General features: G+C 40.5%; 1 protein-coding gene across 1 annotated transcript in view; it reads right to left on the bottom strand.

The window, feature by feature from the left end:
- The window catches only part of LOC144935476 (A disintegrin and metalloproteinase with thrombospondin motifs 7-like), a 98,373-nt gene that overhangs the window by 23,485 nt on the left and 58,842 nt on the right, over nt 1–16,046 (bottom strand). The window contains exons 18-20 of the mRNA XM_078862170.1: nt 10,033–10,246; nt 741–1,718; nt 313–465 (exon numbers count right to left, since the gene is read on the bottom strand). Of these exons, the coding sequence (XP_078718296.1) occupies nt 313–465; nt 741–1,718; nt 10,033–10,246 (1,345 nt within the window). The remainder of the gene's footprint in view (nt 1–312; nt 466–740; nt 1,719–10,032; nt 10,247–16,046) is intronic.

Raw genomic sequence — 16,046 nt, 5'->3', positions numbered from 1 at the left:
AGGGGGCTCCGGTTCATTCCTTGGACCAGGACTCGCGTTGCCACCTGTCCTGGTTTTCCCAGGATTGTCCTCTCGTCGAGGGAGATGTCCTGGGAAATCTGTAAATCTCCCCTGGGACATCAAACGTCCCAGTTTTGTCAGTTGTGCAATACACCATTAAAGACGACGCATTCACGTGTAGTTCTCCCCGATTCTGGTATTGTGAGATATTCTTCTTCCCATGATTTATCTCGGTTTTTTGGCACATCAGAAGTGGCAAACCTAACCAGTGCCCATACCAACCAGGCTACGCCACCGATTCCGTCGCCCCACCTTGGTCCACTCGCCGACGATCCAGGTGGCGCAGGGCTGTACGTGACAGCGCCGGGCTGGGGCGGGCCTCTTTGTGGCCGTGCACAGCGACGGTTCCCCTGCACTGCACTCCACCCGGCGCCACATGGACCCCAGGCCGCACGTGACTGAGCACTGCAAACAAGCGCATATCAAGACTCTCATGCCGCAGAAAGTTCAGAATCTGACTCACCTCCCCCACTCATCTGCCCTGTCCCCTCCCTGAATGCTTCCTCTACAAATCATCTCCCCTGAAGTCGAAATGGGATAATCTGTTAAGAAAAGTAAGTGAGCTTGAACAGGATGTGGCTAGACGGGACAATGGCTAGTGGTTGAGACTAACGACAGAGTGGCAGAAAAGGAGGGGAGTCTTTGACCACTTTGTATTTTGTTCGAGAAATTCTCAGTACCTCACTCCAGTTGCCGACCACCCAGCGGGGTTCTCGATCTTGAGTAGGGTGGACCATGTTCTTTGCTGCTGACACAGTGCTTTCAATGTGAGGCCGAGTTGGGAAAGAAGAAGTCGGATGGGAAAAGCGACTGCCGTTGGGTGGCAGCGAAGTGTCCAGTGAGGTCGACGTTGCGGTCTTCGCACTGGGAGCCACAGATGCCCCGAGGGGAGTTTTCTTCTTCTTGTGGCCACTCTTATTCCTTGTCAGCTTGTTTTGACTTTTGGAAGATGATGAATTGTTGTGGAGTTTTTCAACATTTACTACTAACCCTCCTGTGACCGTGCTTGGATTGCCAGTCGGGTTTAATTCGTTAGATTCTGAAGACGGCCATTTTTGTCCCACATGGGCTGGTGAATGTGCAAACGTAGCTGAAGTAGTTGTGGTCTCCTCCCCCAGTGGTTTGTTGGATGACCTGAGTAACTCATCGTCATAGACAAGAGGTAATTTGCTGCCATTGATTATCGGGTCATTAGTATCAGCATCATAGAGGAGGTCTTCCTGGAAACCAATAAAATTATAGTCATCATACAAACTTCCCACTGTGGGATGTGTGGCTTGGCTGTTTGGGACACTATTTTCTATGGATTCTGTAGTGGGCTGCACATAATAGTCATCATTACCTGATGCCACATTATTAGATGGAAAGACTTGGGGCGCAACAAAGGAAGGCACAGTCCCATGCGCAATGGGCAGCTGGTCGCCTTCCAATCTGCGATTAGCGAGGCCGTCAAATTGCTTCCCCGGGAAGCTGCTGTTTTGCTTTTTCAGGGGACCGCCAGAGTTTGCCTCCTTTCCGCCAATAGGGCAGGCCGCCGACGTGCTACAGGCACTCTCGGAGGACGGTCTCGTGTCACGGTCACAGGTGGCACCAGCATCGTCACCGCACTCCACCGAGCGCGTCCTCTTCCCCCCTCCGCCACCGCACGTCACCGAGCACTGAGACACACATAAGTGAACAAGGATCGTCGAGCCGGCAGCAAGGTGTCATTGTGCACACAGCACACAACGCAGCACTGTGTTTTGACTGTATATATACATTTAACAAAGAAAATCAAATCACAGTTGTTGAGCACAAGCTCAGCAATAATACAGCACTATTGAAGTTGTAATACATAAGGCTTACAATATATTTTTGTCAAGAACTTGGTACAAGGCACAAACTGTACCAATGGGGGGGGGGAGGTACACAAATGTTTCAGCCCGATGCCTGAGCTCATTGCTCCTGGGTTCTAGGAAGGGGAGACGTTTGGGCTCAATGCCCCGCTCATGTAGGGACTGCAAGCAGGAGCTTAGAGTTTTATACGAGGAAGGGAAGGCAAGGGAAGAGCAACACAAGTAAAGGGAAAAAGGGGTGGGTGGGGGGAGAAGGGGAAGTGCGCTTAACAAATCCACTAAACAAAAACACTTTCACGCACCAAGTGAGCTTATCGTCAGTATAAATACTTACACTAATCTTGAGGTGAGTAAGATTATAAAAACTGTAGAAGAGACTACAGATGGGAATTCAAAAGCTTGGTAGTTCTATATAAAAACAATTTATTTAACACATTTGCTGAGCACAGGGTCCAAAGCTTCAAAATGCCAAGCTCCCACGGGCAAAGAGCACTTTAATTTATTCGCGATGAGCGTTTATGTGTTCTGTGAATTGAGCAAGATTACACGAACTTGGGGAAAAGAAACAATGGAAGAGGGATTCCAAAGTCGAGCAATTTGAGAGAAGAAGCAGAAAGATAATTATTTTGACCTGCAGTGTGGTGGTTGAACACGTCACAGGTGACATGAACGTCAGTCTGGTTGGGAGAGCGAGTTCCTCAATGTGGGTGGAGGAATGTGTTGCTGTGACCATGGCGATAGTAGTGATACGAGGGTGATAAGGATGCGACTGGCCACTGACGAGCGAGTGATCGCAGTGAATCTGTGTGTTCCAGGTCATCAGTCAAACCTGACTGCTTTACATTGATTCTGTGTACTGCTGGTACTGCAAAGGCCCACTGGTTTCTCGTGTTATTTATTAACACGGCATATTGATGTGGAACTCTATTTTGTACTGAATTTGTGGTGGTGGGTGTTCACGGATAATTACATTTGCAGATAAGAGGAGTTTTCATCCTATTGTCTGTGAAAGTAATTCCTCTTAAATGTAAAATTAATTAAGTATAAATGCTGATATAGGATTAATTTGTAACGCAATTCTGCTCTTTGATGAACATTTTAACAACAGGAATAGTCGACCCAATTGAATGATACAATCACAATGTTAAACTCAATGCCGATTTTAGAACTATTTAAGTTGCGCTTTATGCATTTAACTGCACAGTTTTTCTCAACTTTGCACGGCAGCGTTCACTGCATTTCAAATGTTTGAGATGGGGAATTGTCACACAAATTATTGAGCTGTGCCCTCTATTTTAACGTCTGAAAAGTACGGCACTTTTCAGCATATCCAGTCGTAAACAGCAATCAGAATTGTTTTTGAAGTATGTTTTTTTTTTGGTTCCACTGCCATAACTTAGACAATTCTGTCTCACAATGAAATAAAGTAATATTTGCTCAAATATTTACCACTAATGAGCACTTTTGGATATCTGCAGTTCAAGGGAAAGAATGGAAGATGGTGAGAAAGAAGCTTTGCTTCAGGCATAATGTAGAAAATTACAGTTAGCCAGCACCCAATGAGCCATGTTAAATGCCCTATGGAACAAAGGTGTGAAACAGCAAATTATCACTGATTTCACAGCAAACTTACATCAACTGCTATCATAACTTAACATCTTTTGTATGCTTAGTTTATCAGGCTAGTAATCAGCAACCAAACTGACCCACTTGTAACATTTCCTTTCATTATGAATGTACAAAGAGACAAAGAACCAGGGTGCAATGCTCTCAATAGACCTTGGCAAACCAGCACAACAGTAGTCCTCAGCTATCATCTGTGAAACAATGAGAACGCAAAAACAATGGAAAGAGAGAAAAAGAAAATATATATATAGAACTAAATTGTACTTTGAACCTCATTGTTGCAACTCTCGGTGAAGGGTTAATGACATTTGGATATTTTTTTACCCATATTTTGGCATCTGGAAATAATTGGTGTGACAATGTCTCCTTAACGGGGTTGCTTTCAGGCCGTGCTAAATGGGCTCCTGTGTGCAATTGACGTGTCCATTCTAGCATTGGGAATCGTGAGAAATCCAATGAAATCTGGGACAAGGCGATATGGTGGTAGGAAACTTTCACGCTGCTAATGGCAGACTTCATGCGACCCACTCTGTTAAGTGAGAAATCACATCGAATGGCATCAACGCGGCGACCGAACATCAACCATTGATTTCCCAGTCTCCAGAGCAACAACACAAGCCACGCCAAGGGCCCTCGTCAGAGCCAAACAATGCTAAATTGTAGTTGTTGCTCTGCATTTACGTCAGCCATACATAAGAAGAAGCATGTACAAGATGGCCCCTTGTTGAAAATATACATTTCATAAGATGTATTAGAGATATTATGATCCCCCACCCCTTTTCCAAATTTTGGGGACAAATTATTGAAATTCATGGTCATGATGTGAATTAAGATCAGATTTTTTTCAACATTGTCATTAATATAGTGGCCTCTAGACACTGCAGCGGTCGTGTTAATGTCGGGTTGCCAACATTCTGGATTGCCATGAGTCCGTTGTGACCCGAACAGCTCGGAAAATGGCATCCGTGTTTAGTAGGCAGGAGTTGATTTGTATTGAGATCTGGTGGTATTGTGTTGAACTGTACACCGTTCTGATGGACCTAGGTGTGACATGGAGCAAGCTCATGTATATTCATCTCGATGTAATGTAACATGTTATGCATATTCATGCGAGGTGTGCTCATGCATATTAATGTACACACAGCATGTAAGAACAAGCCCCTGGCCATAGCAGGGCGTCACTTCCTAAACTTTTGTGTGAGCTGAGTTTTGTAAGGGGGAGCTCCTAAATTAAAGGAATAAAAATCTGCCATTTACCGGACTGAATCAAAGTGGTTTACGTTGCACAAGACATAACGTTTCCCTAGGCTGCCTGAAAAATACTTTTGGACAGATTATCTGTCATCTTCTCCTCTTCTCCACCAATCATTCTGTTTTCTCGCTTTTTTCCCAATTCCATGAACATCTCGGCCAATCCCATGTCCCGCTTCCCAGAAACTGTCCCACTCTACCCCGAAACAGTATTCCCTCGTTCTTCACGAAGAGAAAGTGATGAGATAAATCTACGAGAGAGAATGTGATGCGAAAAAGTGGTAAGATAAAGTAATTACATAAAGTGATGAGATAATTTTCACGTATTATGTATTTATTTAAGGTGATTTGTTTCAAAGATTGGTTTTCATAAGCCAACATAATTATCCATGAAATGTGTTATTCACGAGCATCTCCGGAACGTACCTCTCGTTAATAACGAGGAGTACGTAATATGAGTATAATAATGCATGATTAAACATCTACCATTGAAGTATATCTATAAATTTTGGAAAACAATATGTTACTGTGAATAACTTTGGTGAGAACGTGTAACTTTTGCCTGATTCTTCTTATTACAAACTGTATTATTTATTCGTGCAAACCCATTGTGCATATTTCATACTTGTACATACTTTTTGTCATTTCTAGATTTTTGTAAATTCTAAACTTAGGCCTTGGTTTGTGATAGCTTCAATCAATTTGATGACTGAATTTCTTCATAATCAACGATTTTTGGGTTTAGATCGCGTTATTTATAAATGTGTCGTAACCCTCCACCACCCGACACGGCCAATCAGTAAAAAAAGTGTCACGTTGACAAAAGACAAATAGTTCACTGCTTTAGCCCACCGGTGTGTTGAAGCGTGAAACCACAACATTTACAATTTGAGTACGACGTTTCGCTGATAATTGCATCCAGCATCATCGGGCAATTCGCCAGAATGGTGAGGCTCTGCTGTGTCTCCCGTTCTTATATAGAGCAGCAGCAGGGTGACGTCATCATTAACTCATTAACTCATCAGGTGCAAAGATTTGAGGGGGGGGTTATTGTAATTATATACTTGATTAGTAATAAGGCTATTGTTACGATGCGAGTTGTAGATTAGTAATCATTTGGAATGTGTTCTATTGTGATTATGCTACATTAATAATCAGTTAGTGCTTGTTTCCCTTATAAGGAATTGTAATGCATCTTATTTAATAATACGCTTCCAGGCCGCACTAAGCCTGTAGCTGTCTGAGCGATTAAAATTATTTCTGTTTCTCTCAATCTCAATGGATTCTCTAATTAGTCTTTGCCAGTAGTAACTAGTTTTACACAACACTTCAACGTTGTCAAAATCAATTGAGTGTCCTTGTTGGCAAGCATGTTCTGCCACTGCCGACAGTTGTGTTTGCGATAGTTTAATATTTCTCTGGTGTTCTTTTAGTCTTACACTAACGTTACGCCCTGTCTGTCCAATATAGCATCTGCCACATACACAATTAATCCGATATACACCTTCTGTTGATAATTTAGGTAATTCGTCTTTAGTGCACGTTACTAGTTGTTGAATTTTGTGTACTGTACCAAATCTTACTGTAATGTTTTGCTTTTGCAAAACACGGGCTAATTTGTCAGTTACTCCTGAGATAAATGGTATTTTTATTGTTTTAATAATCTGATCGCTTTCAGCAGTGTTGCTTTGCGATCGTGATTTGGCATTTAGTGCTCTGTTAATTTGAGCATTATTATAGCCATTCTGTCTTAGTGCTTCTTTAACATGTTTAATCTCTCTCACTAGACTTTCATCATCTGACACTGTTTTAGCCCGATGTATGAGCGTCTTGATAAGAGAGGATTTCTGAGCTGGGTGATGATGCGATTTTGCATTCAGATAGGCATCAGTGTGCGTTTGCTTTCTGTAAACGCTGTGTGTTATTTTACCATTTAGGCCATGCCCAAGTAAAATATCCAGGAACGGGAGTGTGTTATTCACCTCCATTTCCATGGTGAACTGAATGGCCGGGTTTTGTGCATTGAGATGATTTAGAAAATCGTTAAGTGTATCTTTACCATGTGGCCAGACAACCAAAGTGTCATCCACATATCTAAACCAAAAGGATGGTTTTAATGTGCTCGAGGCAAGTGCTCTGGTTTCAAAGTTTTCCATGTACAAATTTGCTATAGCAGGAGATAAAGGAGAGCCCATTACTGCTCCCTCCCTTTGTTTAAAGAATTCACCTCTCCATAAGAAGTAAGTGTTATTTAAACAATGGTCAGCGAGTTTCGGAATATCTTTTGGTAAATCTGTATTCTTTACCAGTGTATCAAGTAATTTAAGCGACTCGCTCACTGGAACCTTAGTGAATAGCGAAATCACATCAAAACTCACCAAAATATCATTAGGGTTAAGTTTAATATCTTTGATCATATTCACAAGATGTTCTGAATTTCTTATGAATGATGATGTCCTACCGATGTAGGGCTGTATTTGTTTAGTTACATATTTTGCTAATTTATATGTGGCAGAGCCAATTGTACTGACTATGGGTCGTAAAGGGATGCCGATTTTATGGATCTTTGGTAGCCCATACAGTCTAGGTGGTTTTGAAGCCCTTGGCTTAATTAGGAATTGCTCATTTTTTGGGATTAATGAATTTGCAATGATTGCAGTAGTCTTACGTTCCAGAGTATTAGTTGGATCTCGTTTAATTTTAATGTAGGTACTTTCCTCTAATAAATCTTTAATTTGATTATCATAATCGGCTCGTGACATCACTACAGTAGTGCGGCCCTTATCAGCTGCTAGGATTTGAATATCTTTATTTAGACGAAGCTCTCTTAAGGCTTTTGCCTCGTTCGAGCTAATATTTACTTTCGGTACTTTACTATTCTCAATTATTTTGGCAACCTCGTGTCTAGTCATCTCTGCCTCATTATGTGGAAGGAGTCTTACTGCTGATTCTACCTCAGCAATTATCTCATCCACTGGAATTGTGCGTGGGGTAACGGCAAAGTTAAGGCCTTTAGAAAGGACAGAAATCATGTCAGTGGTTAAATCAGTGTTAGTCAAGTTCATTACGGTTTTGTTTTTAAATTGTTCGTATTTAATAGGGATTTGTTTATTGTAAAGTCTAGAAAATTTGTTAATTTGGTTAGCATTTGTTAGATTAAACACATTATCAGCCGATTGTTGTGTTATAGTATCGATTATATTCCAATCATGCATGGACACACTATTGCTTATATTTAAATGTAAATGCTTTAGCGATTCAGAAATGCTGGATAATTCACTCCTGTTACGACACATTTATAAATAACGCGATCTAAACCCAAAAATCGTTGATTATGAACAATATTGGTCGCGAAAGCCTACGTGTTAAACTGAATTAATTTCCTTTAAATGTAATTTTCATAGTCTACAAAGGCTATTTTATATTCATTTGTCCATATTAATTTTTATCATATATACACTTGTTCACGCAGGAAAGCCTAATTGAATCTCAAGATTCTTGAGGGGAGTAAACCCAATTCAGTAATTTGCAGGTAATATTTCAGCATTTCGATCGTTGGCCAACTCAGAGGAAACCAACCCGAAACAGTGGGATAACATACAAACTTCTCACAGAAAAGACACTTGAGTTAGCAATCGAACCCAGGTGTGTATTGCTGTGAGGCACACGTATTAGCACTGTGCCACTTTACCATCAGATTAGACAAAAATATGTATTTAAAAAACACATTTAAGCTAAAATAACGCGCTGCAAAGAATCAACCACATCCTGTGGAGACCATTGCCTTTCCTGCCTCATTTCTCACCGTCATGGAAACTTGGGTTTACAGAATAGGCTTTTATGCTCACTCTCTTGAGAGGCGCTAAATGAGTTCCCTTCCATGCATGCCACTGGCTCCCTCAAAGCTCCTCACTGATTATTTGCACTATGACCCTGCGGATCTCGGCAGTGTTGGCCAAAAACCTGTGTAAATAATGCTCACGTCTTGGCACTCAGTACTCTTCTATGTAGAACAACTTTCTCGGGCTGTCACGATACTGGCTGCATTCCTGATTGCGGATAATTATTTTTTAACCAGGTTTACAACACCCCCCCAATATACACAACCTCCACGTGTGTCTGAGTGTGAATATGCATAGACGTGACAAATATATGTACACAGGTATATGTTCATGCACAAGCGTGTGTACATGCCCAGGACTGTATACGTGTGACCCTGTGTGTTGTATGCTTACATTGTACACTGTACTTGAACAGCAATGTAACAGTACGTGTCAAGCCGACGATAAACAGGTTTAAGTTTCTGATGTACAACTTTCTTGCATGCATTCCAATGTTTTACAAATCCCAATTCTGAACAATGGAACGTTATTGCTTCTGTTTTTTTTCCAACATGCTTGCACATTACTGAGCCATTACAGTTAATCTCGAAATCTACAATTATTAATAACGTATGGGTATAGCCACGTGAGCTGGCATATTGGTCCATTTTTGCCAAATTACAACATTATCTGCACAAATCAACAGGGAAGAGACGCAACAAAATTACTTCCAATTGAAAAATCACAGCAGACGATGTCTATGAAACAAAACCCCTGGGAGGCCTGACCCCTACCCTCCCCTCTTGCCTGGGCAGTTTGGCCTGGGGAGCGCAGACAATGTAGGCAAGGGAAAGTGTCTGCTCGGCCTCTGAATATACAGAATAAGAAAAAATGTGAACATAACAAATAACAATTGAGGTTACGTCATTTACAGCATGATGGATATAGAAGTTGGGTTGCCATGATCACCGCATGACCCCACTTGGCAAACAAGAGAACTTGTTGTATGTGCAACAAATACATTTCAAAATTATTTGTAACAAATATGTGAGTTGTTGACCCACATGCAACCTTATTTGCTCACCATCGGCAACATTCCACCACATCGGTTATCAACAACAAAAAATACAACTACTTAGATCTTTGTGGCTGTTCTGTTACAGCTCTGATGTTTTCAGGTTGCACCTTGTATTGTTTGGCATGATGTCCAACATTATGCTCCACCTGCTGGGTGCTTCTTCAGAAACAGAATTGAGATCTGAGCACGTGGAGCGAAATGGCAAACACCCTGCTGAACAACATGTGGTGAAAGTCAAAAGCACATCGCAGAGCTACCAACGCAAATGCTTGAAAGCAAATACACAGGGTGGCAAGGGAGCAGAGGCTGTGGATGGCTGCTCCCGCAGTGATTGAATGCCATTGCGGGTTCCCGTTCTGACCTCAGTCCAGTTGCCGACCACCCATCGCGAGGGACACGGCACGTGCTGGTTGCAGGGGCTCTGCAGCTTGGGCTTGGGCAGATGTTCGCACTCGGAGTTGGGCAGAGCCTTCTGTGCATCCGGCCCGATGCTGCGCAAGCACAGGACTGTGCGATGCGCCGTGCCATTACGTCCACACGTGGCAGAGCACTTCTGCCAGTCTCCTGCCCACCACCTGATGAAATGAGGGAGGAGGAGAGGGGCACCAACTCAATTTTGCGGTTGCTAAAGCATTGCTATGACTACGAAATGTCCTGGTTTGTCCCGATCAGTCCTGTTTTTGAAAGGCTGTTCCAATGTCTCATGAAGTATTCGTGATGTTCTGGACTTTTGTCCTGGTTTAACACTCTCTGGACTCATGCTCGACTCATGAAATGGGCATGGCAATATATGAATATATGAAAACAGCTGAGTATTGGGTGTGGATGGCCGAGGACACAGGAGTAGATAGGGCCTAAGCAGCGGGGAAGTTAATATCAGAAAGAGAAAGACATTGTTGCAAGAATAGAGGTTATTACTACAGTTGTATGTCTGCTGTACACACATCACATTATGATGAGATTTATTCAATTTTTGCCTAATTTACAACACATGTATGGGTCAAATAAAAAAGCAGACTACCGTAACAAATGCAGACATGGTGGTTCAGTGGTTCATTCACTGTGCTTTGCATATGGTGACCTGAATTCAATTCCTGGCCATGGCTAACGAAGTGGCGAGTAATACTGGGACACGTGCTGGACTCTTTTACCAATCCCGTTTACCAATCAACACTCACCAGCGTAGTGCAGAATGGTAAACAAAAACCCTCCCATAACTGACAGTATGGGAGGCCTTCACCCAGCAGTGGACCGACAGGACTATAATTTTAAACAAGATGTAAGTACAATTTTGGAAGAGCCTCTGGTTTTGATTTATGTTCAACATGAAGTATTGCCTACCATAAACAGCATGGATAGGTTAGCTGCCACATTAATAAAGCGATTAATGTTTTCATATATTGCCATGGTTTCTTGTATCTAATAAAAATTACCACTGAAGTCATAGGTGACACCAATGATGATAGCGAGTCTTACATTGAAACGTCTGTATCATTTAAGTACAGCGTAAGCAACCTTTGCACGTTTGAATACAGAGGGTGTATACATATTTTAAACATTATTCTTGACCCAATATGGAAAATCTGCGGCAGAATTGTGCACAGGATACTGTCATCCATCTCCCCCTTTTTAATAATTAAGGAAGGCTCAAGATCCTTAATGTCCCACGAGCCGCAATTTTGTCCATATCATTCAATATTTGTTTAATAAATCAATATTTTCCAACAAACGTACGCATGCAGGTGTGTCGTGGAATTTTTTCCACCCATCTAAAGGCAGACAAAAGACAAAATAATTGCTCAATTTTATTGAGTGGATGTGTGTAGATTGAGCTCTGGTACATGGTCTTCTGCCAGAATGTGTGATATGTTGTGCCATATTTGACTACTGTCAAATACAGCTGACAACACGTGTGCCTTTCTGTTAAGATAGAAAAATAACAAACTGAACTTCAATTTTCGATTTAAAGCTTTCGTGACTGCAGGGATTCATCTTCTTGGTTCTTTCGGTAAAGTCACGTAAAAGGGAAGTAATAAATTAATAAAATAAAACATAATAAAATTATAAAAATAATAATAAAAATAAAACTTAATAAAATTATGTTTTATTTTTATTATTTATTACTTACCGAAAGAACCAAGAAGATAAACTGAACTTCATAACATAATTTTTCAAAATGATGGCAAAACTGTATGGTGATGTTTATTAAAAAAAATACACCATGTGTCTTGAGGTGGACATAAGATGGCAATTGTGAATGTCACCCTGTCGTATCTCCAGTTTATTCCTACAAAGCCAAACACTCTGTAATAGGATTGGCCAAATATCTCAATGTACGTAGCTGGACCCTCCTGATTATTAGTGTTTGAGACTCAGTGATGCTTTTCCAGGGAAACAATTGACATTATACAATTTCAGAACTGTTCAATAGTTACAGTATATGCATGCAATTTATAAGTTGGGAGTGGTTTCCGAGGTATGTTATACTCACTTAAATATACAGTATTGTCCTGTAATGCGTGCGGAAGCAAAATATTTAGGTTAAACAGCATAATGGCAAGAATCTGCAAAACTCACAAGGCCCCATTATTATCCCAATTAATTTTTTGTTACCACGAGTTTCGTGACTGTTTTTCAGGAGGGTCTTGCCAAGATTTCACATTTGCGGCGATGCTTGTTCGTATATTTCTAATTTCATAATTTTCAACACAATAATTGCATGGAAGGCCAATCCTAAACACACGATTCACTCTCTTGAATTGCATTATTTTTTTGCTTGTCCTGACCTCCACACACTTTGGCAGGCGACAGCGACTTGCTAATAGGGAAGCTTGCTTGTTTTTAAATATAGTCTAAATAAAAAGTATATCGATCACTCTTTTGGAATAATGCATAAAATATATATTTTAGTTCTTCCACACATATTTTATTCAGCACCATTTAATCAAGCAAGTTAAATTCTTGCGCGGTTTTGATCTCCTAGGTGTCGTCAGCAGACGGGTTTGTTGATCCAGAGTATTGAAAGCAGGCCATAATATAATTATACTCTCTGGTTCTTTCGGTAAAGTCACGTAGATAGAAAAAAAGAACAAAAAAAACACGACGTTTCGGTCGGAACACAAGCGTCCGTCTTCAGGTGAGAAAATTATCTGCTGTTGTGTTGCGCCCGAAATGTCGTGTTTTCTTTTGTTATTTTTTCTATCTACGTGACTTTACCTAAAGAACCAGAGAGTATGGATTCCTGCAGTCACGAAAGCTTCAAATCAAGACGTAATATAATTGTTAAACAAATTCTGCTGGTTACATAAAATTTCCAATAATGATGGACAAAATGTAAATTTTATTTCAATGTGGAGATACGACGTGAGGTCTATTTTTGTATTTCGTTTGAAACAAATTTTTTTGATGTGGATATTTGACTTTCACATATCTCTTTCCTCGATTGAAGTTGTGTATAGTTTGTAGCAGTTCTGATTTTATGTGTGCAGATAAATATGTTCAATGCCTTCGGGGTTTTTATTTCTGAACCAAATGTTCTTCATCTCAGGGACAATAGTGGTAGGCAACAGGCTACAAAGCATTTCCCGGCTTAACACTCTTTTTTAGTAATTTATTATTTATTTTATGCAGATTTTATGGTAAGTTAAGCCTGCGTGTATTTGAACTCTCAGACATGAGCTGCTCAAGCATTGTATGCCTTACAATTGCATTTCCATTTTTGAATAATTTATACTTTGGGTATAAAATAAAATGCAATTTTTTGCACAATGGGACTTTCACAATAAATCTGTGATAATAAAGTTCATGTTGTGTGACTTGAATATATTTATAAATTATTATTTTTTGTGATTGTAGGAAGTAGAAACTTATCATTTTGTGTCTACAGCATTTACAAAGTTTTATTTGCTAAATATTGTCTGTTACTATTCTGATCATTTATTACTGCGACAGAGATAAATACTTATTTTATCTGATTTGTTATTCATACAAATTACTGATTTTATCCTCACGGTAAAACATACATATGGATAACAGGTAAGAGGATAAAGGTGCAGTCCTGACATTACTTGCTAATGCTGGCAGACAGATCTCCACTCGAGGGAGTTCTAAAGGGGAATTTTTGCCTATCCTTCCATGCTGGTCAGATGTACACACGCATTACCCCATCACACGCGACCACCTCCGTTGTCCCCTTCTTAGCCATGACGCGTCGTGCCCAAGCCCACTCATGTTCCTTAACAATCACTGTATTTCTAACTTGTGCATGTGTTGCTCTTTTCATCTCTCAGTGGAATTCCAATCATGCACCTTTCAGAATTGTGTTGCACATTCTCTCAGCTTTTTTTATATTTTCTTCGTCAACATACATTTTTCTTTGCCACGTTATAGCAGGTAGCACGCATTGATTCCTATCTTTCTTCTTGAGACACATTCGTAGGTTGCATTTCATTAAGTTCACTTTTTCCAAAGGATACCCCCCCCCAAAATTTGGCATGGGGTCTTCTTACCATAGTATTATTATTCAATGTAAGTTTCACACAATCTATTAACACCTACATTCCAACAGATGGTGTACACTGATGAGGTCTCTCAGTTCAGCATTCCTGAGCAGAAATTGCATACATTTTTGAATCAACAAACCTTTACCATCTGTCACCACAGTGCTGAAGTTATTATTCTGGTATTGTTGTATGAATACAGCGCCTGATCTGTCATTAATGTGCAAACCCATGTTGTAATTTCCTAACGGAATTTATACTTAACAGATCTAGCAATTCATCATTGGGGTAATTGCACCTGTTTTCACTCGCAAGTCAGTATGCAGCTGTGGTGAAATTTATTACAGCAGGAAGCAATCTTAAAATAATCCCTTTGGAAGATTACGTGCAATTTTTTTACTTTACAATCTTTGTCATTTTCCCCTAGTTTTATACCAATTGTGCTGTTGGTATCATGTAATGAGACAAAGATTTTCATTCAGATATTTTGCAGAGCAATGCGATTCTTCGTGAGAGAATGGGACACAGATGCAGGAATCACAGAGCTACCTGTGAGATTCCTTCAAGTGACCTCTGGCCCACAATATAAACGGCAGCACATTCCCACTAACGCTGCACGTTCAAGCAGTCATCATCGCTCAGGAGTTTCTGCTCCTTCCACAAAACTCACTTTTTTTCTTTAGCTCACCCCACGACCCCTTAATCTCCCCTTAATAACCACTATCGTTCCGGCTCCCTCTTCATCACCTCTCTACATGGCCACCACTCATTCTCCATCCATTAAATCGATTCATCATCTTTGCTCTCATCAATTTTGCTTTTACCTAATTCACGCATCACAGATTTGTCCATTACTTCCTCTCATATATTGTATTCACCTCATCTCTACCATTATATTCATTTTGTACCATTCTTAATTCTATGTAAAGCGCCTTGGTTAAGGTACTATATAAATTACGTTCAGATAAGATGAGATAAATGTTCTTCACATAACGGTCAAATCGATATGAATTCTCACAGCTGAATTTTGCCAAATTAGACACTCACAAAAACTGTAATGTGTTGAATTTTGTTGTTGTTGTTGTAGTTATTGGTGATCAGGCTGACACCGTCAACTTACTGCACTTGAAAACCCGGTTTAATCACAGGTAGCTGCGTGGATTTAAACTCAGGATCTCAGCGGTACTGACTCAGTGGTCTGACCTCTTGAGCCATTCAGCCACTTCATTATATTTAATTCAAACCCATCACTCACCTAAGAATATGAATACTCACTAGCTTGCACTGATTGCCAGCCCCTGGGTATAACATAATACATTCTATGCAAATATGCAGACAATTCAAATGCGAAAACATTGCTTTTGTACGAATGTCTATTTTGTGTCGTACATATATAGACCGTTGTACACTGTAAATGATAATAATTACATAGGCATGCAACAATATGCAGCGCTGTGGTGGCAAGGGTTGGGGGAACCACACAAATGTACGGCAACTTCCGTCCTGTTGCCATAGAGATGCCGTACCCTCGCTCGCCAGCAGAAGGCGGTACGGCGATGAGCAGACTGAAATCATCTGTCCCATCTTTATGGAATATCGTGTTGCCCTTTCTGCGTGAGTTTTCTCCAGGTGCTCCAGTATTATCCCACAGGTATAAACACTCAGTAATTTTCTAAAAACATCTTAAATCAATATGCCCATTCGTGCTTTGCAGAATGTGCAGCATTGTTGCGATAGAGTTTGTACGAATGAGGCAAAGTAAAAAATAAAAGTTAATGTGAAAGATTGTGTTTTATTCGATGAATTGATGCATGTTTACGTGCCTAGTTGTATTTTTTTTTTTTCAAAATAAGTTTGCTAGACCCTTTTTTTTTCC

Source organism: Lampetra fluviatilis, chromosome 13 (genome assembly GCF_964198595.1).
Source record: "Lampetra fluviatilis chromosome 13, kcLamFluv1.1, whole genome shotgun sequence".
Classification (NCBI taxonomy): domain Eukaryota; kingdom Metazoa; phylum Chordata; class Hyperoartia; order Petromyzontiformes; family Petromyzontidae; genus Lampetra; species Lampetra fluviatilis.
This window is presented reverse-complemented; position numbering and strand designations above follow the sequence as displayed.